Source organism: Panthera leo, chromosome A1 (genome assembly GCF_018350215.1).
Source record: "Panthera leo isolate Ple1 chromosome A1, P.leo_Ple1_pat1.1, whole genome shotgun sequence".
Lineage (NCBI taxonomy): Eukaryota > Metazoa > Chordata > Mammalia > Carnivora > Felidae > Panthera > Panthera leo.
The window spans coordinates 196146287-196163198 of NC_056679.1; the positions used below are offsets into that span (position 1 = coordinate 196146287).

General features: G+C 56.8%; 1 protein-coding gene across 1 annotated transcript in view; it reads left to right on the top strand.

Moving 5' to 3' along the window:
* The window catches only part of CAMK2A (calcium/calmodulin dependent protein kinase II alpha), a 60168-nt gene that overhangs the window by 27226 nt on the left and 16030 nt on the right, over positions 1–16912 (top strand). The window contains exons 4-14 of the mRNA XM_042949304.1: positions 456–510; positions 1376–1441; positions 1562–1634; positions 4675–4777; positions 6089–6172; positions 6303–6397; positions 7627–7749; positions 8125–8208; positions 9707–9749; positions 12156–12196; positions 16806–16838. Of these exons, the coding sequence (XP_042805238.1) occupies positions 456–510; positions 1376–1441; positions 1562–1634; positions 4675–4777; positions 6089–6172; positions 6303–6397; positions 7627–7749; positions 8125–8208; positions 9707–9749; positions 12156–12196; positions 16806–16838 (800 nt within the window). The remainder of the gene's footprint in view (positions 1–455; positions 511–1375; positions 1442–1561; positions 1635–4674; positions 4778–6088; positions 6173–6302; positions 6398–7626; positions 7750–8124; positions 8209–9706; positions 9750–12155; positions 12197–16805; positions 16839–16912) is intronic.

The window sequence follows — 16912 nt, forward strand, 5'->3', positions numbered from 1 at the left end:
TTGAACACCGGCTGGGTGCCTCATGGAATTCTCACAAGCCTGCAGGTCCAGAAGTTTCATTCTCATTGTCCAGGCAAGAAAAGAGAGGCTCAGAAAGGTGTAACAACTTGCCTGAAGTCACACAGCTAGGAAGTGGCAGAGATTTGAGCCACGGGCTGATTCGACGATGCCACCCCACCCTGCAAGAAGCTAAGCATTGGGGGAAGAAAGGGGTCAAACTCTCACCAAAGCGGGGAGGGGTCTTTCACCTTTAAACCCGGGCCTCTTCTGACGATGCCCAAAGTCAGTGAGCCATCCTTTACTTAGTTTGTCAAAGCACCTGTTACCTAGCTTGTGCTCAGTGACTGAGAAATTGGCATGTTGGCTGTTGGGGGGCGGGGGAGGGAGGTGAGAGGGCAGGAGGGGGCAGGAAGCAGTGCTTCCGGGTTAACTGGCTGCCTGGGCCCCTCCCACAGTCCGGCTCCATGACAGCATCTCTGAGGAGGGACACCATTACCTGATCTTCGACCTGTGAGTTTGGGCCCACCCCGGGCTGTACAAGGGGTGGGGGGCAGCCGGAGCCGGGGTGACCTGGCTGGGTCCCTCGGCCCGATTCCCAAATGCTCCCAGGCTGGGCTGAATTCCCTCTTCTGAGACCGAAGTTTCCCAAATGTGGTAGGCCCGCCACCCAAGCAGTGCAGGTGGGGTTCCCTGAAAAGGCGACACATACCCGTTCCTCTCCTTGGCACAGCTTTCATTTTGCTTCTGTTTGTGGCCAGTGATGCTGGCTTTGCATGTCTGGTGGTGATAGAAAGTTTCCTTTTGGAGTCATTGTGAAGTTCTTAAAGCCAGTCAATGGAAGGAAAAACAATAATGAAATGATAGGTTCTTGGGTTGGCAGAGAAACTTCAGTGAAGGCACTGGTCCCGTTTGTAAAAAAAAAAAAACAGTTAATAGTGGGGGAGGTTCTGCATGTGTGGGTGTGTGGGAAATCTCTGTGCCTCAGTTTCGCGGTGTGCCTAAAGTTACTCTAAAAACATCAAGTTTACTAAACAAACAAACAAACAAACAAACAACAACAGCAACAAAACCCAGTCCTTGGGCTTCCAGGAGCCTGATGACCCTGAGTGATACGTTCTGAGTGTCCCATCCCCTGTCCTAAGTGCAGCCTGGACCCAGTGGGAGAGAAGGGCAGGTGGCGGAGGGGAGGGGAGTTGGTGGACAGGTGGGCTAGAAGCCAGGAAGAGGGTTCCAACAGGAGACACCTCTGGGGTTCCTCCCTTTGGGCTGAGGTTCTGAGGTCCCTGGGTCCCGTCCTTAGCTTCCTGGAGACTCTTTCGGAAGAGGCGACACCTGGGACCTTTGTGGGAGGGTGACTTTGTGCCTGTCTCCCCAGGGTTACTGGTGGGGAGCTGTTTGAGGACATCGTGGCCCGGGAGTATTACAGTGAGGCTGATGCCAGGTGAGTGCCAGGTGCAGCCTGGTGATGGTGCCTGGGGCCAAGGGGGCCTCCCTCCCTGCCTTTCCAGCTTTCCGGGAGAGGCCTGCGTTCACACCGTGACCCCTTCCTCTCTCTCCCCAGTCACTGTATCCAGCAGATCCTGGAGGCTGTGCTGCACTGCCACCAGATGGGTGTGGTGCACCGGGACCTGAAGGTGAGCGACCCATCTGGGGGTGCAGCTCACCCAGCGAGGGGCAGAGAGAGACAGGGAGAGAGAGAGAATATCCCAAACAGCCTCTGTGCAGAACCCGACGTGGGGCTCGAACTCATGAACCATGAGATCATGACCTGAGCTGAAATCAAGAGTTGGACACTTAACTGACTGAGCCACCCAGGAGCCCCCAGAATCCCCTGAGTTGGGCTGGGTGGGGAATATAGACGCCACTGTTCAGATCAGGAAATTGGGCTCAGGGAGGAGTATCTAGGCTCAGGATCCAGTGTCCTGACTCCTCGCCCCATGTGCCTTGGGCCAGACCCGGTAAGATGTAGTTAGACTGACAGTGCTGGCTACGAAGGGGTCCAAGGCCCAGCTAGGCCACTCTCTAGCCTCAAGGCCTCAGCTTCCTTACAGCGGGGTTGCCATAGCAACCTCTGCACAGGGTTGCTGAGGGTGTCAAAGGAGACAGCACAGTGTCTGGTGCGCGGACACATTGTCATTCTTGCTTCTGGGTCTCTGGCAGGTGGGGGGAGAAGAAAAACAGGTCTCGGGGTCCTCAGAGTCCTTCCTCTTCCCACCTGAATGGGAAGATGGACAGACCCAAGCAGACGTGCAGTCTAGGGTTGGCACGAGCCACATAGCCTTGCCTGGTCGGCTCAGACTCCTAGCTCTCCTCTGCTGAGCCTCACGGCATCGAGGCTGGTTACCTCGGTTGGTATCCCCCGTTTGCAGAGCAGGAAACTGAAGCTTAGAGTGTCTAAGGGACCTGCCCAAGAATACGCAGTTCAGCTGTGTCTGAGCTAGGACTGGAGCCCTGGCCTTCTGACCCCAGATCCTGTGCCCGCAGTGGCCTGGGCCAAAAAGCCCCTCAATGCAGTTCCTGCTTCTACAGTAGTTCCTTCTAGGTGCCTTTGAACCTCTGCGTTTTGGCCTTCAGTGACTATGAACTTGCTTCTTATGGGGTATCCCCTTGAACCACTGGGAAATGCTCCTTCAATCTTTCCTGCTGTGGGAGTTTTGTCTGTGAACCCCAATTCTACCCTTTGGGGCCACACAGATCAAGCCTCCAGCTTGGAGGAGCCCAGAGACCCTTTGGCAGCTTTGTTGTACCTCCTAAGTCTTCTGCAGGCTGTTCTCCTCCGTTCCCAGGCAGGACAGGATTTCCAGGCCCTCTTCATCCTGGGCGCCCTCTCTGGGCACCCTCCCTGGGAGTCCTCCAGTGGGACCCAGGTCCCTCTTTGAGATGCAGTGCTCTGACCTGAGCCCCTGCCCACCTCTATCACGAGCAGTCCATGGTTTCTCATCTGAGCTCCTGTGAGCTCCTAGTTTATCAGTCTACACCCACAGGTGAGTGTGCACTCCCAGAGGGTCCTGCCAGACTGCAGGGCACTTCTCCCAGAGGGCCTGTTCCCATTATAGCTACAGCCCCTGCACAGGAGGAGAAAGGAGGAGAGGCAGCACAAATTTAGGCCACTCTGCTTGGATTAATTAGTGGCATATTCATCAAATCAGGGCAGGACAGCTACCAAGGCCCAGGACACTTTGGGAACGCAGTCGCCGGAGGATAAAAGAGGCCTTAATGAGGGACAGATGGAGCTATATTTGTTTGGGTCCCGCCTAACTTTGGTCAGCGGAAGGTCAGAGGTGGGACCCCTCGGAAGTTCCAGTGGGGAAGGGGGTCAGAGGAAACCAGCTGTCTCCGGGGACTCGGAGCCCACGCCCCCAGCCCACCCCAAGCAGAAACTGGGAGCGCTGATGCTCATCAACCACACGCCGTAGGCCACTGCCAAGGGCTCTACACGGATTAATCCGCACACCGCTCCATGAGCTGGGCTTGATCCATTTTTCTGAGAGGAAACTAAAGCTCAGGATTGACATGGCTTGCCCAAGTTCCACGGCATAGAAATGGTGGAGCTGGGTCAGAAGCGAGGGCTATCTAACTGCAGGGTTCACTTCCACTTCCCTCTGTCCTGTGTAGGCGCATCTCCTCCTCTCCAGACCCAGCAGAAGACAGCAGCCTTGGGGCCCCAGAGGCCAGGCAGCATATATGAGGCCCTCTCTCAGCCTAGAGTGGTTAAAATACAGCTCCAGAGCCTGACTTTGCCTCGATTCTGGCTCTATAACTTATCAGCTGTGTGATCTTGGCCAAGTCACTTAACTTCTCCGAGCCTTGGCTTCCTCACCTTCATACGTATGCCAAATACTTATTAAGTGTCTGCTCTGTGCTGTCCCCTGTCTTAGGTGCGGGTGATGTAGTGGTGCACAGACGGATAAGGAACTCACTTTCTATAGAGGTGACAGATAATGGACAAGCACAACAGCAGATGGGGAAACATTACAAATTGTGATGATATCTCTGAAGATAGTAACAAGTTGCTAAGACAGAGGCTACCTGGGGGCTCCTCCTTTGGATAGTCATGGAGGGATCCTTTGACAGGGTGACATGAAGGTGAGAGCAGATGAAGAGAAGAGGTCAGCTCTGTGGAGCTCAGAGAAGGAGCAAATCAGACAGGGGGAGTGGGAAGTGCAGAGGCCCTGAGGTGGGAACAAGCATGACTGTTTCGGGGAATGTAGGAAGGCTACTGTGGAAAACAGGGAGAATGATGCTGACCCCAAAGGTTGTTGAGGCAATAAGATGATGTATGCAAAACACTTAGCCTAGTGACTGGCACCTAGGAGGGGCGCAATAAATATCACTCCTTCTTCTCTATTATAGTGGTGGCTATTCCCCCAACTCCCTGCCCTCACCGCAGCCCCAGCCCCAAACCCTGAGGTGAGGTGAAGGAGGGGATGCGGGGTGGGGAAAAGGTCTTTCTGGTGCAGTAGATGGCGGTGTTGCCCTAGGGTCGTCCCCTCTCTGGGGGCTGAAGCTCAGGGTCCCGTGGCTGGGACTGGAGGGGCGGGTGCAGGGCACCTCTGGATTGTCCAGCTGCTCCTCCGTACGCCCAGGCCCCCGGAGGTGAGGTTCTGAATCTGCTCATCACTGTCTTCTGGCTCTTTCTTCCCCCACTTCACTCTTCTCTCTGGTCCTGGGAAGCCGGAGAATCTGCTGTTGGCTTCCAAGCTCAAGGGCGCCGCGGTGAAGCTGGCGGACTTTGGCCTGGCCATAGAGGTGGAAGGGGAGCAGCAGGCATGGTTCGGTGAGTGGAGCAGGGGGTGCCGGGGGCACTGGGGGCCGGCCTTGTGTTGACACGTTGGCGTCTAGGAGAGTCCTGCCCAAGCAGGGGCAAGTGGGAGATGGCTCTTGCACTAGCCAGGGCTCTAGGAGCAGCAGTCGCAGCCCAGTCAGCCCCTGGTCACTGGGTGTTGCCCATCCTATATCCACGGGACTCAGGCACAGGGACACAGTTATCATGAAAAGAGTACGTGGCTTCTTCACACACACGTGCACCATCCCTACGGGCTAGGGGGTTTCCATGGGTTCCCCTAACAGCCTGGGTACCGGGGCTAATTATCCTGATTTTACAAATGGGGAACAGAGGCTAAGAAACTTGGAAGAGTTCATGGGAGATCAAAAGGGGAAGAGCCAGGATCTAAGCTCAGACAAGCCTGAGCACTCTGAGATTCTGGCATAATTAAGTCCTTTCCGCTATCTGGGGAAACTTTTTAGTGGGCACCTTTGATCATCGGTTAAGAGCCAGAGCTCTGGGTTCAAGTTCTGACTCTGCCACTTAGGAGGTGTGTGATTTGGGACGAGTCACATCACCTTGCTTGAGCCTTTGTTTCCTCACCTGTGAAATGGGGGTGATAACAGCACGTTCCTCAGGGCTGTGTGAGGAGTGAGACCAGACGAGTAAGTGCTCAGCTCCGTGCTTAGCACACACACTTAAGAGATAGTCACTGTTCTTTGGATTATCTGTTAAAGTACTTTGGATGCCCGTTTGTTGCCAGCGAGATCCTCTCAACAATGCCGGGAGGTGGTGAAGGGAGGCGTCCCTAATCCCTCATTTGACAGATGAGGAAACCGAGGCCTCGAAGAAAAAGAGACTTAAGGCAAAACCAGAGCTGGGGAGAGTCCTCCTCCTCTCCCAGGACCAGCTCCGACAAGGGTGGGGAGTGGGCAAGGGTTCTGCTCGGCTACAGCTGACACGGCAAGGACATTTTGTCCAGCGTGCCACCAGCGCTTGATAGTGGCTGCAGGATGGCTGTTAGAAGTGAGGGATGCTGAGTCAGGACCCCATGGGAAGGACTCTGGGATTGATTGATGACTTCTGCCATAGGCTCTGGAGTGGGGGTAGTGACAGGTGCACTGTGGACTTGTCCAGCCGGGTCTAGAGGCTTTGCTGCCTGGCCGGGCCAGAGCTTCCTGCCCTCGACACACTCTTGGGGGCAGGGAGTGTTTTCCTCATCTCCAGGGCAACCTCATCCCTCTTCCAGCAGGATCTTGCTCTGGCTTGCTAATGTGCCAACCTCTGTGTGTGTGTCTGCCTGTCTGGGTGTCTGGGGAGCAGGGTTCGCAGGGACGCCTGGATACCTCTCCCCGGAAGTGCTGCGGAAGGACCCGTATGGGAAGCCTGTGGACCTGTGGGCCTGTGGTGAGTCTACCCCGAAGCCGCCTCATCCCCCCAGTCACCTGCCCCTCTGCTGCCCTCTCCTTTCCCATCCTTCCCCTCTTCATGGCTCCTCCCCACAGGGGGGTGAGGCTTCTCCTGGTCCTCTTCCCAGGGGTCATTCTGTACATCCTGCTGGTTGGGTATCCGCCATTCTGGGATGAGGACCAGCACCGCCTGTACCAGCAAATCAAAGCCGGCGCCTATGATGTGAGTGTCCCTCCTCTCTCCAGCCTCCCTGTCAACCCCTGTGCCTCCCTCCTGCCCTCCCAACCCACTTAGGCCCCCTGCCACTCTCTAATTGTGGGGCGGGTAGAGCCTGAGGGCTGATGCGTGAGGCCTCGCCTCACGGTTGAGCCTCTGTGTGACGGGATTTAGCCCGGGGCCCCAGAGGGCAGAAACAGCACCCAAGTGGGATGAGAGGTGGAGGGTAGGTCCAGAAGCCGGACTCTCAACTCCCCCCAACCCTGCTCCCGCCAATAGTAATGCACACATAAATAATAATAATAGCTAGCACTGATAGAGGACTCTTCTAGATGCTTTATATATATATTACTGCTAATCTGCATACCAACCTATGACATAGGTGTGAGTATTAGTCCCATTTTACAGATAAGATAGCTGAGGCGCAGCGAGGTTAGATAACTGCCCACCCTGCATAGCCGAAAGTGGTGGAGCTGGGATTTGAACCCAGGCAGTTTGGCTCTAGCGTCTGTGTTCCTAAGGACCAAGCTATACTGATTTTCTTTTTTTAAAAATTTTTTTTTAACCTTTATTTGTTTTTGAGACAGAGAGAGACAGAGCATGAACGGGGGAGGGTCAGAGAGAGAGGGAGACACAGAATCTGAAACAGGCTCCAGGCTTTGAGCCATCAGCACAGAGCCCGATGCGGGGCTTGAACTCATGAACCGTGAGATCATGACCTGAGCCGAAGTCGGACGCTTAACCGACTGAGCCACCCAGGCGCCCCTATACTGATTTTCAATAAGGCTGCTTCTATCAAGCTATGTGCTGTGTGTTTCACGTCATATTTAATCCTCACAACATCTCTAGAGGCAGTTTGAGAGTCACATGACTTGTCTGGAGTCACACAGCCTAAGAGGCAGGGCCAGGACTTAAACTCAGCCTTCTGACTCTGGAGTCTGGCCTACAGCCGCTGGCCTACTGCTCCCCAGACAAGGCACAGCCTTAGAACAACAGAGGAAGTCCTCCTTTCCCTCTGGCCTCTGTTCTGATTTGTCCCCGGCGGCAAAGCACCCTGTCCCTCCTCTGGTTCCAGGGGGGGTCCCTGCGTTGAGGGTCCCCACTCCTCCTGGTTGTGGATGCCCGAGTGGATGGGCAGTAGGACCCCTGCCTGCTCCCCTGCCAGTCAGGGGCTGGGGGATCGCAGGGGTGGCCTGGGCTAGGCTGGGCAAACCTGGCCCCTCTGCCCCTTCCAGTTCCCGTCACCAGAATGGGACACTGTCACCCCGGAAGCCAAGGATCTGATCAATAAGATGCTGACCATCAACCCATCCAAACGCATCACGGCCGCCGAGGCCCTCAAGCACCCTTGGATCTCGGTGAGCCTTCCTCAGCAGGGCCCTTCCCAGGAGCCCCTCCTGACTTCAGGGTCCGGACCCCCATGGCTCTGCCCCTGGCCCCTCGGGCCCAACATGGGGTCAAGGGAGCTTGCTCACGAGACGCTGCCCGGCTGTGGTTCTCAGGGAGAAGTGAGAACGGGAGGCGTTGACGTCATGACTGGCGATGCTGCTGGCATTGAATGTCGGGTGCCGGGGGTGCCAAGCACCTGCAGTGTGGACAGCATTCCCTAGAACAGAGATTTGTCCCCCCGCCCCTCCCCCCCAAATCCCGACCACATCTCCATGAGACACCCTGCCGAGGGGCCCTCGGGCGGGCCTGGCTTCCACTCACAGACCTTTCCCCTCTTCCTCCAGCATCGGTCCACTGTGGCCTCCTGCATGCACAGACAGGAGACCGTGGACTGCCTGAAGAAGTTCAATGCCAGGAGAAAACTGAAGGTAACGGGTCCCCGCCCTCCCGAGCCCCGCCCCCGACATGGAGTAGCTTGGTCGGGTCTCCGCAGAGGCTGAGAGACCCCCTCACAAGTTCTTTCCTTCACTGAGTCAACAAGCATTTACTGAACATCTACTGTCTGGGCTGGGGAGGGGGCGGTGGAAAGGACAGACAAGGAAGCAGGACATTAAGGGGCAGTGGTGAGTGCTGTGCCTGGGCACACCCTGGGGCTGGAGGAGTACACAGCAGGGCCACAGGCGAGGTCTGGGAGGACCACGGAAGCATCCCAGGAAGACTTGCTAGGCAAGTGGCATTTAAGCAGATGCCCCAAATGACAAGCAGGTGTTAGCGGTGTGGAGTCAGTGTGGGCAGATGTTCCAGACGGAGAGAAAAGCTCGTGCAGAAGTCCGGAAGCGTGGTTCCAGAGTGGCTGGTGAGGGGTCCTAGGGGGTGAGATGGGATGGGGCAGGAGGCCAGGGGCATGAGAGATCCGGCTGCCAAACACAGGAGATGACAAGCCAAGAGACGTGGTCAGGGGTCACGGCCCAGAGGAAGCCACAGTGGGACCCAGGTGGGCCTGGAGCTGCCAGCCTCTCAAGCAGGTCATGTGTGCCCCCAGGGCTGTGATAGCTACTGGCCTAAGACCTTGCCAGGGACCCCACGAGCAGGTAGGAAGAATGACTGAGGAATCTCCAGCCCACTGGAACAGAGAAGGCATCAGAACGCTGAGTGACAGGTGCTGAGGCCTCAACTCATTCAGAACCTCCTCACCAACTGCTCCCAGGCCTGATGTGGTAGCTCAGGAAGGGGACACGGGCCAAGGGGGTGGTGGGCAGCATGAGGCCTGGAGAACTAAGTCCCACTGCCCCCCACCCCCCCAACCCCCACTGGGAGCTGTCGCAGAGGAAATCGCAAAATGTCAGAACCATTGTTCATGTCTTAAAATCATGAACTGTCAGACTCAGAGAGTGTCCAGATCAGACTGTCAGAACCAGCAGCGTGGTGCCTTAGCCCCCTCATCGAGACAAAAGAGTTTCTTTGTTAACCGTCCACGGCTCTGAGCCCAGGAGCCCCGAGTGGACAAACTAATGATGAACTGAGGGCTCGAATGCACCGGGTGGAGAGTAAAGGGGGCCCGGGAGGACAGGTCTATTGTCCTTGTCCAGGCAGGACATTTCCTTGGCCTTTAGGACCCCCCACTGACAGGTGTCCCTGAGCCCTTTTACCAGGCCAGTGGGACCTATTAATATCTGCTGCTAGGGTGGCCCTGTTCCAGGAGCTGTGCCAGCTAAGGCCTAGCTCTCCCTGACTTCCCCAGGGAGGCAGGGACGGTCTCTGGGCTGTGGGGTGAAAACAGATGGAGGGGCAGGGCAGAAGGCTTTGGCTTTGTGTCTGAATGCAGCACCTGCCTCCCCTCCCCCCGCCCCTCCCGTTTCTCTGTCCCTCCTCTCCCCCCTCACCTCTGACCTCCTGTGCCCCATGCCCCCTCCTTCTCTGTTGCAGGGAGCCATCCTTACCACCATGCTGGCTACCAGGAACTTCTCTGGTAGGTGGTGGGACCTCAGAGCCCCAAATATGTCCCGCACAGGTCTGTTGGAAGCACTGCCCTGTTGGATATCTGGGTGGCCTTGAGCCAGGGGCCTGGGGAGAGTGAGGGCTACAGAGGACCAAAGACTGGGGGCTTAGGTCACTTGCACCCACAAGTGGCAAGAGGTGAAAGGTCAGCAGGCCAAAGGCCCATCAAGAAAGGCTAATGCCCCAAACTCACAGCGGTGCTGGGTTCTCAGGCTGGGCCAGCCCCAGGGGGAGTCCTCCCAAACACCGGGGTACACGTCCAGGCAGGACTGAAGTAGGCCCAGGAAGTAGCAATATTCCTGTTCCCTGCTGTTACTGAGCCCTGTGCTAAGCAGTCCCCGTGCTTTCACTTAGGTGGCCTTTGTGACAAGGCAGTGGGGGCCATTGCTAGGCAGAGAGAGGCAGAGCCTGCTTCTGGTGCAGCTTTGAGCAACCCCGGAGCAAGCCCTTAACCACGACGGGTCACCAGGGAGCCGGGGTAATGGTCTTTGGCCTTGGCCGTAGCCGGCTGGTTAAGGCAGGGAGTACCCAACGACCTGTGGCATGTGGCCCCAAAGAGAAAAGGAAGGGATTTGCATCAGGGCTTAGCAAGAAGCTCCCCTTGGCGCATGGGAGAGAACCCAGGTCAATGCCTGCCAGAGGCTTCTCTCTGGGGAGCCCGGACAGCTGACGGGGCAGCTGAGCAGATATAGCAAAGCTCACCCGAGGGGCCCTCTGGTTGGGGCTGGGCCAGTCGGAGAGGGCTGCTGTGGACACGTGGCCGGCTCCACAGCAAGGGGTCGGCTCTGGGAAGCTATGGCTCTGGCTTCCCAGAGAGTCTATCTGCCCATTGAATCAGCCGGGAGAATGAGACCCACGGGTGGGAAAACTCTGGAATTTCACATTTGGGCTTGCCCCACCACATTTAACTGCCTTCCCACTCTCTCCTCAGACAAGGATCCTGCAGCTCCTTAAATTGAAAGATGAGCCACCCAGACAGTCAGAGTCTTTTTTTAACATCTGAAGGGCCCCTAGAAACTCTAGTCCAGATGGTGCCCGTGGGTCAGTTCCCATCTCTTGATGGGCTTATGGGACCAGTGGTGTTTTAAAACAGTGGTGTTTTTGAAAAGAGTTCCCAGCACTTAAAAAGTAGACGATTTCATAGAAAAACTCAGATTTCTGTCTTCTCTTGAAGATCAGAACATGTGACCTCATGGGACCCACAGTCCTGCGGTTGTGGGCTGGAGCTGAGAGCGCCCCCTTGAAGCTGGAGGGGCAACTACTCCCCCTGTTCTTCTGTACACCCCAGTCCAGCCCAGGAAGCTCATTCCTCCCAGCTTTGGGATCCAGAGGCACCCACCCCTGCATTTACTTTCTAAGAGGGAGACTTGCCTGGAAGGGGTCACAGGTAGAGATGTGAGAAGGACTGGGAAGCTGGGCTAGCATGAACCTGTCATTCTGAGCCTCTGGGGCGTCCATGTCCCATGCCGCCCCTTTTCCCAGGCTCCCCATTTCCCAGCGTCCGGGAGAAGGACTTACAGTGGCTACCATTTACCGACCATCTACTGCATCGAGGTCAAGTGCTGTGCTAAGCACTCTATAGTTATCCTGTCTCACGTAACTTAAGGCATTTGTTTGAAGCCTGAAGCGGCCAGATGCCGGGCTGGGCAGGGCTGGGCATTCCTGCCGATTCCTGGCTGCTGCCCTCTCCAGGGGCTCTGTCCAGGAGGCAGGGAAGGAGGAAAGAGGAACAACAAGAGGAGGGGCCTCCCTGAGAACCGCTGCTCTGCTTTTCCCAGCACCAGGGACACGGCCAGCCCGAGCATGGGGCTCTGGAATTTAGGGGTAGGGAGGCCTCTGTAGGGGTGGGTGCTCTGGCAGGGATGGGCCCCAGAGCGGGGCATCTGCTTCTCATCACCGGCAAAACGACGCTCGCAGCTGTCCGGAGTGAGTAGGCAGGGCTGACACATGACCTCTGCAGCAGCATGGGGCTAAAATTAGAGTGGGCCAGGGTGGGGAGGGAGCGTCCAGCCCCGGGCCAGGCAGCCAGGCCTCTGGGTTGGCCACCAGCAGCACGGGTGGTGACTGGGATCCAGAGGGAATCCCTGGGCTGAAACAGCAACCCCACGGGCCTGGGACACATTGATCACCTCTTACAACCCATGGGGCCAGAGGGTCACACTCAAGATTGCTGAGAGCGGGGGAGCCCAGGCCCACCTAGGGGGCCACCGGCAGTCCAGGCCCCAAGAAGGAAGGAGGAGCAGAAGGAGGAGGTGTCCCCCGGATCACTGAGCCGGCTCTGTGCCCTCCGCCTGCCCGCGGATGCTGCTGTTCCTTACCCTGTGGGCCTTGGTGCCCTGCCTGGTGTTGGTAACCCTCTACTTTTTCTCCTCCGCAGGAGGGAAGAGCGGAGGAAACAAGAAGAATGATGGTGTGAAGGTAAGCCCCCGGGAGCCCGGCAGGGCCAGCGTCAGGCAGCGTTTCCACCAACAGGGCCTGCCTTTCAGGGCTGGGGCGAGACCCAGGCCTTGCTGAAGGTGTTGTGGGCAGATGTGGTCACTCGTGCGGCCGGGCTGTCCCCAGGATTGGTGGGGGAGGGGGGGGCTGGTGGGAGGGGAAGGGGGAGGGTTGAAAGTAGGTGGGAGAGGCAGGTGGCCAGGGGAGTTGGGGCGGGCGCAAGGAAAGGGGCAGGTCTGAAGATACCTGTGGTTCTCTGGGATGGGAAGACTGGAAAGTGAGAGGGTACAAAGAAGAGACAGAGCTGATCATGAGGGGTGACCTCCTCCTCCCCGAGTGTGGGCTGGCTGGAATGGGCCCCTGACCCAGTGTGCACCCCAGTCCCACCCACGAAGTCCATGGAGGTTGGAGAGCCAATCATCTGACAGAGGCACCCACCCTGTCAAGGCCTGCCGGCTCAAGGCCAAGAATCTCCTCCTCCCCATGACCCAGGCCTGCCCTCTGTCCCCACCCCCGATGCCCTGCCCGAGCTACTTCCGCCCACACCCTGCTGACCCCTCCTTCCCTCCTCTCTCTTCTCCCTCTGCTTTCTGGGGCCTGGCCCCCCTCCCTCTCCGGCCCCCTCCTCCCCTGCCACTGGCTTGCCTTGTGGGCTCTCCTCTCTTGAGACCCTGCCTTTTTCTGGGCTCAGAGCCCTGCCTGGCCAGGACCCCAGGGCTGGGCTGTGCCCAGGATGCTGGAAGGTGTGGGATGCTGTCCAAACACAGCCATCCAGGTGGGCTGGTGGCTTCATGGCTTCATTGTAGTGGCATTTATGGTCTCAGGCCACTGGCTTTTGTTTGGTTTATGGGTTGCATGGGAGGATATCTGGGCTGGCTGGCTGAGGCCAGGATCTGGGCCTCCTCTCTGCCCTTAGTCCTCTGGGGGCTAAGTTTTCCTCATAAGTGCAATGTGCAATGGGTTGTGTGGGGGGGGGGGGCATGTGGACTCCATCATTTCTAAGATATAAGCTTTAAAAACAGAAGAGTAAAAAAAAAAAAAGCCAACAAAACCCTATCTGATCATTTTTCCTTCTCATCTTGGGTACGTGAGGAATACATAATTAGTTGGTTATCAGCCAAGTCAGTAGTTTTCAAACTGAACTTCTTGGAGCCTGAAGGTTCTGGGGAGGCATCCCTAGCAGCAGGGAGCACGGGATAGAAAGGGGGAGGCTGAGCAGAGAAGATTCTCGGCTTCTCACACCCACTTCAGCCAAAAAGCTCCATGTAACAGACATCGCAGTGGTTAAGGGAGCCAGGGAGGACTTAGCAGCTAGAGACCTCAGCTGGTTATTTCAATCCCTTGAGCCTGTGTTTCCTCATCTGGGCAATGGGAGTAAAAGGGATTCCCACCTCCCGGGGCTGTTTGTGAAGATGAAACAAACCAGCGTATCCTGAGGATTCAGCAGGGGCACTGGCGTGCGATCCTCGCTCATGAGATGCTAGTCAGTATTATCTTTTCTGTTTTCTAGATTGGACTTGCAAGTAAGATTTCCCTTGAAAACAAAGTTTGATCAAGGAAGTCTTTGGAAACACACCTCTAAAGCCAACCCAATTTATAAAGTTAACACACATCTATCCCAAATCCTAGGATGGAATCCAGAATTGAGTTCTGGCTGCCTGGCTGTTTTGGGTCATGCATGAGTCAAACGCTCTCCCTCCTCCAAATGGAAAGGGTAATGGGGGGAGGTACAGTATGAAGGTGGCCCAGTTTGGAGCAGCCGGGGTCCTCTTGGCCCTAGTGGGTAGACACCGGGGGTGCTGGGGTCCCCGGGAAAAAAATCATACTTGAAGGACATAGGGCAGAGGTCACAGGTGCGGGTGGGCTGTGGCTGAAGTCAGCGGAGGAGGAGGGGCGGAGGGAGGGTTGCCCCGTCTGCTTGGCTCTTGGGTGTGGCCCTGGCAAAGGCTGACACAGAGCCGTTGGATGTGAGGTCAGGTCCTCCCTCATAGTGGGTCTTGGGATGAAGCTCCCTTCTGGCTCCTCTCCAGCCCAGGCCAGGAGGCAGAGGCTATCTGGGGGCAAGGACATCACGTAGCATGGCGGAACTCTGGCTAGTCACCGCAAGGCGTGCCGGTGGGCCCAGCTGGAGAAAGAGCCACTCCTTCTTGCAGCAGCAGGACAGACCCTGAGCGGCTTCTCAGGTGGCTTTGGTGTGGACGAAGAGAAACCCAAAGGCCAGGAATAGCCAGAGTTAACCAGGGGCCTGCCTGGAAGTTGGGGAGCCTAGCCTGCAATGTGTTGCTCTGGGGGGTCCAGTCATGTGTTTCACTATGAGTGATGCTGGACCTCCAGTCAAGGAACCATTGGTTTGATGGGCCCCACCGTGCCCTCCTTTGGCGATCTGGGTCATCAGTCCTGCCATCTGTGCAAGGGGAGAATGGTAGGTGTTTCCTGCGGCCAGTGAGAGGCTCTACACCAGAGTGGGCCCTGGGGGGGGGGTGTCATACCGTGTGCTGCTTGGAACAACACACATTCCGCCCAAGTGGGGACGTACATATTCTTCTTACCACTTGGTCCCTAAAGAAACCACCGACTTCATCGGAGGCTTTGCTGAAGCCCCAGTGATTGCTTCCAACGCTGGATGGGAAAAGGTCTGGTTGGGGAACAGAGATAACACCGTACTGTACTTGATGGGCTTTGCAAGGCTAATTTTGACCCTACTTTACGTCTGCCGTCTTTGCTAACCCTAGAACCACGCTTTTGCACGTGGTTCTGGGAGATGTGACTCTGCTTTTGGTGAAAGCCCCTGGTCAGTGCGGGGTTATTATTAGCATCGTCATCGTTTGTGATCCGGGGAAATCGAGCCTTTCTGTTGGCCAGAAGTGATGCCCTCCACCCCCGCCTCCCAGCCACCTCTAAGCCTCTGCTTCTATGAGGAGCGGCCGACCGCTCCCACCCCTCAGCCCCACTCACTGCCCCCTGTTGGTGTCCCATCCGTGCCATCGTGATTCCTCTCCCCCATGTCCCATCCTGTCACTGTATGTCCGAATCTGACGCAGTCTCTGCTCTGTGTTCCCTCCTCGTGTCCCGCCTGGAACCCCGGGCCCTGCGTTCCTCAGGTTTCTGCTAGAAGAGGGGATGAGGGGCTGGCTGCGGGCTGCTGGCTGTGGGAGTCTATCGAGCTGGGGCAGATGCAGGGACTGTGAGACTTTACACTGGGCAGTGCCCAGTGAGCCACTTCTGCCACATCTTTGGGGGCCCTGGACGGAAAGCACAGGATCTTAGGCTCCTCCTGGCCCTCAGAGGATCCTGGATCTTGAAGTCAGAGAGTGCAGACTTAGACCTAAGGATCCTCAGAGAATAGCCAGTGCCTCCGCCGCCCCCCACCGCCCCCACAAAGGCCTACCTGAGGGCATCTCAAGTCTGTCCCTGCTCACAGTACAGCGAGGAGGACAGCTTCCAGGCCTCTTAGACGTAAGCGCGTCCAGGAAGGACGGGCCTTTGCAGCGCCATCAGGCTGTGGGGCCTGGAGACCTGGACAGAGGAGAAAGCCTGCATTCAGGGGTTCCAGCCTCCCCTCTGCTACCAGCTGGCTGAGAGACCTCGGGCAGGTCACTGCTCGTCTCTGGACCCCAGCTTCCCATCTGTCCAATTTTAGTGTCAGTCTTGACCTACAGCCCCTCCTGAATGTGAGTCTTTGCACCACCTAGCTTAGGAGTGAGCGAAGGAGAAGACAATCCGCACGTGTCCTCTAACTTTCTCTCCTTCCCATGGTTCCCCAGCCAATAATAGGAATGAGGCTACAAATCCCCCAAAAACTGGAGTAGGAGGGAGGGCAGGACCTAAAGACTCAAATTCTGGGCTCAGCCATGCGTCTGGCTGTGCCTCAGTTTCTCTGTCGCCGTAAAGGAGCTGAACAGGCCAATCGCTGGGAAGCAGGATTTCAAAGGCTACTTAAAGGACTGGTTTCCACACCGGGACCTGCTTTGAAGTCACCTGGTGATACTGTTTAAAACGGAGATGCCCAGGCCCCGCCCCACACCCAGTTATCAAACTCCTTGAGGGGGCCTGGTGATGTTTATTCTCGACAAGTTTCCCAAGTGACTATGACGCTCAACCCACCCGGGAGTGGGGTTCTTTCAGTAGACACACACGTGGGGAGTCTAGGAGGAGACATGGGGCCTCATCTCCAGACCTGAGCGCCCTCTCGTCCGGCAAGAGCTTTGGCTTCCGGAGGCCTTAGGCAACTGGCATCCAAGCCCTAGGATTGGTTTCCCCCGTCAGAGCTTGGTGTAGGGGGAGCCCTGGTCCAGGCGAGGCCCGGCCTGGAGCTTGCGATTGGATGGCGAGCCCCAGGCAGTTGTGCACGAGGCCCCGAGAGCTTCAGGCTGAGAGAGGATTGGCCATACTAGGGCAGCTCTTGCTGGTGGCCCTGACTTCATGCCCCAATGCCATGCTGGCGAGGGACCACAGAGGGTGACCCTGAGGCCCATCATCCTTCCAAACCTCCCCTGTCTTTTGTTTCTCTGCTCCCTGCCGTTTCTTCTGCTTCCCTGCCGTTTTCACGCTGTGTCTTTTCCTGTCCCATCTCTTCTCCTTGTTTTTCCAGAAAAGAAAGTCCAGTTCCAGCGTTCAGTTAATGGTGAGTGTCTGCCGTCTCCCAAACGCCGGTAAATGCTGGGCCTCAAACCCTCGCTCCCGCCTCCCTCCTGCAGG